This window comes from Trachurus japonicus, chromosome 21 (genome assembly GCF_045865225.1).
Source record: "Trachurus japonicus isolate A0001 chromosome 21, Traja_1.0".
NCBI lineage: Eukaryota > Metazoa > Chordata > Actinopteri > Carangiformes > Carangidae > Trachurus > Trachurus japonicus.
Window position 1 is genome coordinate 33,059,451 of NC_140927.1, and position 8,173 is coordinate 33,067,623.

General features: G+C 47.3%; 1 protein-coding gene across 1 annotated transcript in view; it reads right to left on the reverse strand.

Annotated features, from left to right (window-relative positions):
- lcmt2 (leucine carboxyl methyltransferase 2) overlaps positions 1–8,173 on the reverse strand; it is a 38,004-nt gene extending 29,831 nt beyond the window's left edge. The window contains exons 1-4 of the mRNA XM_085765749.1: positions 8,052–8,173; positions 5,380–5,504; positions 3,304–3,379; positions 1,217–1,397 (exon numbers count right to left, since the gene is read on the reverse strand). Coding sequence (XP_085621875.1) covers positions 1,217–1,397; positions 3,304–3,379; positions 5,380–5,504; positions 8,052–8,102 — 433 coding nt within the window. The 5' untranslated portion in view covers positions 8,103–8,173. The remainder of the gene's footprint in view (positions 1–1,216; positions 1,398–3,303; positions 3,380–5,379; positions 5,505–8,051) is intronic.

Here is an 8,173-nt window from a genome sequence, read left to right on the forward strand (position 1 = left end):
TAAAAAAAAATAAAAATTATAATAATGATAAACAGTAAGAAAGCAATTTATAAGATTACCACAATGTTATTTATACATCTTTCATTTACTATGAGTCATTCAATCATTTGTACAAATAAATACAGCCGTACAGTTTACATGATAGAAAATGGTTGGGAAAAAGAGAAAAGGGGAGTGTAGACTAACCAACCTTTTAAACTAACTCCATTTTTGTTTTTTTCTTCCAATCATTTGTAAAGCACTTTGAATTTTTACTTGTATGAAGCCTGATTGATAGGGGTGTGACGATACACTCATCTCACGAGACGAGACGAGACACGAGATTGGGTTCACGAGATCGAGACGAGACGAGATTTTAAGAAAGCTACAATGACAAAATATGACTGGACCAACAGACTTTTATTTAACCGAGTTGCATTTGCATTTTGAAATGTTTTTATTTTTTATTTTTTATTTTTTTAACACATATCTTTATTTACACAATTCCCCTTCCTCCCCCAACCCTGAACTGGAGCCAACAGTTAAACAGCATGAAAAATGACATTTCCTTTGAAAAATTAAAAACAAAAATACAAAAACAATATACCGTACATCTGCCTGTCTTCTAGTTAAATTTTTTACATAATCAATTGAAATAAATAGGCACAAGTGAGAGAAAAAGATGGAAAAATTTAAAAAAAAATAATAATAATAATAATAATAATAATAATAATAATAAAATAAAATAAAATAAAATAAAATAAAATACATAAATAAATAAAAATAAAAATAGAGAGAAACATACATGCAGTATATTCAAAATATATCTATACATGTTTTGTTTTGTTTTTAACGAAAAGGATAGTATTTCTGTATGTAACATTAAAAAGACATTTTGAAATGTTTTATTGTAACTATTTACATGCGTGATGTAAGCATGAGCTTTAAATACATTTCTTCTTCCACCAATTGAAACTAAAACTAAAATGTATAAAAAGTTAATATAAATTAAATAAAATTAAATATTTATTTCTTTTTTTCAAGTGCAAACAATATTATGTGCAGTGTTTCCTCTAGGATTTTTTGAAAGTAGTGGCAACAACCCCCCCTCCCCCCCAGTGCCATTTCACTACTCGGATACTCGGAGATCTCGTCACACCCCTACTGATTGATTGATTGATTGATTGATTGATTGATTGATTGATTGATGGATTGATGAGCTCGTGACGTGACGAACCTGCGGGAGGAGCGAGGGGCGAGTCCAACATCCCCCTCAGTGTGATGTCAGAGGTCATGAGGTCACGCTTACGTCGCGCCACGTCTGGAAAATCCACCTCAAACACCACGACGCCGTCCAGCGCTCCGTCGCCATGGAGACGGAAATACAACGAGTCGAAGCCGGCGCCTAGCGACAGGATCTGGAGACAGAGAGAGAGAGAGAGGGAGGGAGAAACATGAGGAGGAGGAGGAGGGGGGGAGGAGAGGAGGAGAGGAGGAGGAAGAGAAAGAGGAGGAAGAGGAGAGGAGTAAAGGGGGAGGGAGAGGAAGAAGAGGAAGAGTTGAGGAGGAGGAGTAAAGCAAGAGGAGTAGGAAGAGGAGAGGAGAGAAAGAGGAGGAAGAAGAGAGGAGGAGGAGGATGAGTAAAGCAAGAGGAGTAGGAAGAGGAGAGGAGAGAAAGAGGAGGAAGAAGAGAGGAGGAGGAGGATGAGTAAAGCAAGAGGAGTAGGAAGAGGAGTGGAGAAGGAGGAAGAGGAGGAGGAGGACCAAGAAAGAGGAGGAAAAGTAGGGGGGACTGAAGAGTAAAGGAGGGGGAGTAAAAGAGGTAGAGAAAGAGGAGGAAGAGCAGACAGAAGAGGAGGAGGAAAAGAAGAGGAAGAGTAAAGGAGGAGGAGGAGATGAGGAGTAAAGGAGGAAGAGGAAGATGAGGAAGAGAGGAGGAGTAAAGGAGGAGGAGGACAGGGAGATGAGGAGTAAAGGAGGAGGAAGAGGAGAGGAGTAGTGAAGGAGGAGGAAGAGAAGGAGTAAAGGAGGAAGAGGAGAGGAGTAGCCTCGTGAAGGAGGAGGAGTAAAGGAGGAGGAGGAAGAGCAAAGGAGGAGGAAGAGGAGAGGAGGAGGAGGAAGAGGAGGAGGAGGAAGAGCAAAGGAGGAGGAAGAGGAGAGGAGGAGGAAGAGCAAAGGAGGAGGAGGAGGAAGAGGAGAGAAGGAGGAGGAGGAGGAGGAGAGGAGAGGAGTAAAGGAGGAGGAAGAGGAGAGGAGAGGAGGAGGGGAGGAGGAGGAGAGGAGTAAAGGAGGAGGAAGAGGAGAGGAGAGGAGAGGAGAGGAGAGGAGGAGGAGGAGGAGAGGAGTAAAGGAGGAGGAAGAGGAGAGGAGAGGAGGAGGAGGAGAGGAGTAAAGGAGGAGGAGGAGAGGAGGAGGAGAGGAGAGGAGAGGAGGAGGAGGAAAAGGAGAGGAGGAGTAAAGGAGGAGGAAGAGGAGAAGAGGAGGAGGAGTAAAGGAGGAGGAGGAAGAGCAAAGGAGGAGGAAGAGGAGAGGAGGAGGAGGAGGAAGAGGAGGAGTAAAGGAGGAGGAGGAAGAGCAAAGGAGGAGGAAGAGGAGAGGAGGAGGAGGAAGAGCAAAGGAGGAGGAAGAGGAGGAGGAGGAGGAGGAGGAGGAGGAGGAAGAGGAGAGGAGGAGGAGGAGGAAGAGGAGAGGAGGAGGAAGAGGAGGAGTAAAGGAGGAGGAGGAAGAGCAAAGGAGGAGGAAGAGGAGAGGAGGAGGAGGAAGAGGAGGAGTAAAGGAGGAGGAAGAGGAGAGGAGGAGGAGGAGGAGGAGGAGGAAGAGCGAAGGAGGAGGAGGAGGAGGAAGAGCAAAGGAGGAGGAGGAGGAGGAGGAGGAGAGGAGAGGAGTAAAGGAAGAGGAAGAGGAGAGGAGAGGAGGAGGAGGAGGAGGAGGAGGAGGAGAGGAGAGGAGTAAAGGAGGAGGAAGAGGAGAGGAGAGGAGGAGGAGGAGAGGAGAGGAGAGGAGAGGAGGAGGAGGAGGAGGAGAGGAGAGGAGTAAAGGAGGAGGAAGAGGAGAGGAGGAGTAAAGGAGGAGGAAGAGGAGAGGAGGAGGAAGAGGAGGAGTAAAGGAGGAGGAGGAAGAAAAGCAAAGGAGGAGGAAGAGAAGAGGAGGAGTAAAGGAAGAGGAAGAGGAGAGGAGAAGGAGGAGGAAGAGCAAAGGAGGAGTAAAGGAGGAGGAGTAGTAGAGGAGGAGGAGTAAAAGAAGAAGAAGAGAGGAGTAGTGAAGGAAGAGGAGAGGAGGAGGAGGAAGAAGAGTAAAGGAGGACACCTAGCTGCAGCTCCTCACCTGTCTTCTCTCCTCGGTGACGTGTAGAAACGTCCTGACGCACTGATCCACTGCTCTCCACCGCACGTAGTAACCTCTGCAACACGGAGACAAACTCACTGCTACGGTGGCTCAGAGGGACAAACTCACTGCTACGGTGGCTCAGAGGGACAAACTCACTGCTACGGTGGCTCAGAGGGACAAACTCACTGCTACGGTGGCTCAGAGGGACAAACTCACTGCTACGGTGGCTCAGAGGGACAAACTCACTGCTACTACGGTGGCTCAGAGGGACAAACTCACTGCTACTACGGTGGCTCAGAGGGACAAACTCACTGCTACTACGGTGGCTCAGAGGGACAAACTCACTGCTACTACGGTGGCTCAGAGGGACAAACTCACTGCTACGGTGGCTCAGAGGGACAAACTCACTGCTACTACGGTGGCTCAGAGGGACAAACTCACTGCTACTACGGTGGCTCAGAGGGACAAACTCACTACTACTACGGTGGCTCGGAGGGACAAACTCACTGCTACTACGGTGGCTCGGAGGGACAAACTCACTACTACTACGGTGGCTCGGAGGGACAAACTCACTGCTACGGTGGCTCGGAGGGACAAACTCACTGCTACGGTGGCTCGGAGGGACAAACTCACTGCTACGGTGGCTCAGAGGGACAAACTCACTGCTACGGTGGCTCAGAAGGACAAACTCACTGCTACTACGGTGGCTCAGAGGGACAAACTCACTGCTACTACGGTGGCTCAGAGGGACAAACTCACTGCTACGGTGGCTCAGAAGGACAAACTCACTGCTACTACGGTGGCTCAGAGGGACAAACTCACTACTACTACGGTGGCTAAGAGGGACAAACTCACTACTACTACGGTGGCTCAGAGGGACAAACTCACTGCTACGGTGGCTCAGAGGGACAAACTCACTGCTACTACGGTGGCTCAGAGGGACAAACTCACTACTGCTACGGTGGCTCAGAGGGACAAACTCACTGCTACTACGGTGGCTCAGAGGGACAAACTCACTACTGCTACGGTGGCTCAGAGGGACAAACTCACTGCTACTACGGTGGCTCAGAGGGACAAACTCACTGCTACGGTGGCTCAGAGGGACAAACTCACTACTACTACGGTGGCTCAGAGGGACAAACTCACTACTACTACGGTGGCTCAGAGGGACAAACTCACTGCTACGGTGGCTCAGAGGGACAAACTCACTGCTACGGTGGTTAAGAGGGACAAACTCACTGCTACGGTGGCTCAGAGGGACAAACTCACTACTACGGTGGCTCAGAGGGACAAACTCACTACTACTACGGTGGCTCAGAGGGACAAACTCACTGCTACGGTGGCTCAGAGGGACAAACTCACTACTACTACGGTGGCTCAGAGGGACAAACTCACTACTACTACGGTGGCTCAGAGGGACAAACTCACTGCTACGGTGGCTCAGAGGGACAAACTCACTGCTACGGTGGTTAAGAGGGACAAACTCACTGCTACGGTGGCTCAGAGGGACAAACTCACTACTACGGTGGCTCAGAGGGACAAACTCACTACTACTACGGTGGCTCAGAGGGACAAACTCACTGCTACGGTGGCTCAGAGGGACAAACTCACTGCTGCTGCATCAGACACATCAGACCCATAGATATATATACTGACTAGATGCTGCGTTCCCAGGCAGCTCTATTGAGTGGAATGCGTCAACGTGGCGGCCATCTTGGTCAGGGGGAAGCCGTGTCTATTTCCTGCATTAGTCAACAGAGGCAGACGTCTATCAACGATTAAAATCGCCATAACTCACTGAATATTCAACCGATTTTCAAGCCGCTTGGTTTATTATAAATGTCAGACATATATTTATGATACAACAACAATCTTGTAGGCTATCTAACATACATTTAGGCTACATACACCCACATGCATAAATACACTGAAATGTGTTCTACAAGGGTCTGACTGCTGGGTCAGAAACCCCGGACCAAGATGGCGGCCGTGTTGACATACGCTGAGAAGCAGAAGGCGGCCTCTAGTCAGTATATGACATCAGACCCAGCTGGCCACCTGACCTGAACTCACCTGTTGATGAGCGGCGCTCTTCTGGACACTTTACACACAAAGCGCTGCAGGAAGCGGTCAGTGAAGTAACCATGAGCTGCAGCCGACACCTTACTGACCACACTGCTGTCGTTGGTGCCCTGCACCTGGACAAACACACACACACAGGATAGTTAGGGGAGACTGGAGACAGTTGCAACACTTTTTACATTTTTCTCAGTTACTCTGAGACTATTTGGACTAGGCTCACCAAACTTTTATAGATTAAACATACATTTGTCAGCTAATTAGTCATACCATTTAAAGATGGTTACATATGACACATCAATCACAATATTCATTTGAATGGAAGAATCCAGACGTTGCAACTGACCCCAAACGTGGGGACGGTTGCAACACGGATAAGGGACAGTTGCAACATATTAAATATACATTAAATTTCTCTAATTAACTTTTGATTTGTGTCTCAATAAGCAAAGTATTCCTAAAATATGCATTGTCTTACAATAATACTATTATTTAGTTATTTAGTAGGCTAATATTTATCAGAGAACAGTTGGAGTTTTGTTTTGCGTGGAACATAGGCCTTGAGTCAATGTGCAGAGAGTGGTTTAATATAATTGGCTGTTCTGTTCATCATGAGGGGAAAAAAAGATATATTGTGCCTATTTTAAGCTAAAAATGTTTCATTTTATACATTTGCATTTGCATAGTGCTTCCATATTCAAATGGCAGTTGTTGCAACCGTCCCCACCCTGTCAGCCATGACAAAACATCATGTACTAGCTAGACACAATGACACTGACACATGCTAACCATGTCATTTGATAGTCAGTTAGTTATCATCACATTCAATAAAAATAAATAAAAAAGAGAATCTCAATATGGAAAAAAGAACTTTTTAATGTTTTTTCTTAGAAAGAAAAAAGAAGAATGATTATTAAATCATCCATCCATCATCCATGTCTATGGAAATAGTATTTTGATTATTATTCTATTGCTGCTACTACTGACTGTTGTATAAAAGGTAGCCTATAAAAAACAAACAAACAATCAAACTTCATATTGTGTTGTTTGATAAGTTTTAGCCACGTTTGTCAGATGAATGGAGGAGTAAAACAGTTCATATGTCCCTGTGAATGATTGTGAAACAGAAGCAGGTTATATGGAAATAACAAGTAGGCTGAATGAGTAAAGTAGGCTCATTTAGTTTGTAAAACAGCCTAACGCCGGGTTCACACCGGACGCCGAAGCGCCGCGAATAGCCGCGGAGCGGAGTCCGCTTCCATTCGGCGCCCTCGTTAACTGGTGTTGTAGTTCAGACTAGACGCGGAGCGTCGCGGTCCTCCGCGGTCGGCTCGCGCCGTGGAGCGCCGGTTTCGGCGTCTGCTCTATTTTGTGCGCGAGCCGCGGCCGACCGCGTCAATTCTGGCAGGAAGTCACACAAAGAAACACGAGAGAATCCGGTCAATTTTCAAAATAAAAGCGATTTTCAAAATAAAATACCGCGATTGACAAATGCGACCGTATTTATATTTGTCAGACTCAACAGAGAACAAGAGAGATGAAAACACACACACACAGGATAGGGAGACACGGAGTGGGCTGGCTGCAGGGAGGAGGAGGGGGGGTCAAAACACACAAACAAACAGGGAAAGAGAGAGAGAAAGAGAGAGGCAGAGACGAGTTGTTGTAAAGTGAAGGAGGACGTGAAATTAATCTTGGAAGTGAAGTACAGGGAGTTGTTTGACCCACAGCACACGGTGTTATAATTATATGAGGTTATTTACTTATCCATGATGTAAAAAACACAGCTCTGAATGTGAGTAAACAACAGCTGAGGAGCAGAGGCGCTCGCGACCGCCGCGGAGAAATCAGCGTCTGGTGTGAACTGGAGGGACGCGGCTCGCGCGCGATTTCCGCGGCCGCTCCGCGGCGCGGCGCTTCGGCGTCCAGTGTGAACCAGGCGTAACGCCGGGTTCACACCGGACGCCGAAGCGCCGCGAATAGCCGCGGAGCGGAGTCCGCTTCCATTCGGCGCCCTCGTTAACTGGTGTTGTAGTTCAGACTAGACGCGGAGCGTCGCGGTCCTCCGCGGTCGGCTCGCGCCGTGGAGCGCCGGTTTCGGCGTCTGCTCTATTTTGTGCGCGAGCCGCGGCCGACCGCGTCAATTCTGGCAGGAAGTCACACAAAGAAACACGAGAGAATCCGGTCAATTTTCAAAATAAAAGCGATTTTCAAAATAAAATACCGCGATTGACAAATGCGACCGTATTTATATTTGTCAGACTCAACAGAGAACAAGAGAGATGAAAACACACACACACAGGATAGGGAGACACGGAGTGGGCTGGCTGCAGGGAGGAGGAGGGGGGGGTCAAAACACACAAACAAACAGGGAAAGAGAGAGAGAAAGAGAGAGGCAGAGACGAGTTGTTGTAAAGTGAAGGACGACGTGAAATTAATCTTGGAAGTGAAGTACAGGGAGTTGTTTGACCCACAGCACACGGTGTTATAATTATATGAGGTTATTGACTTATCCATGATAATGTTCAACATGTTCCTCTGAGCTGTTGTAGTGATGGAGTAGCTACAGCAGCATGTCATGGAAATCCCTACTCTAGTTTAGTAACGGAGTAGAGTTACAGTTCCTCAGTACAGTTAGTAACAGTAGCTACATGACGTGTTGTTACCGCGGTGTCTCTTCGCTGCTGTTGCCGCTTCTTCGCGCTGTTCGCGGGCATCGTGTCAGCGGTGAACGAGCCTCTTAACGGGGCCGCTTCACCGGGAGTCTCTCCGGTCTCAGTCTCTCTCT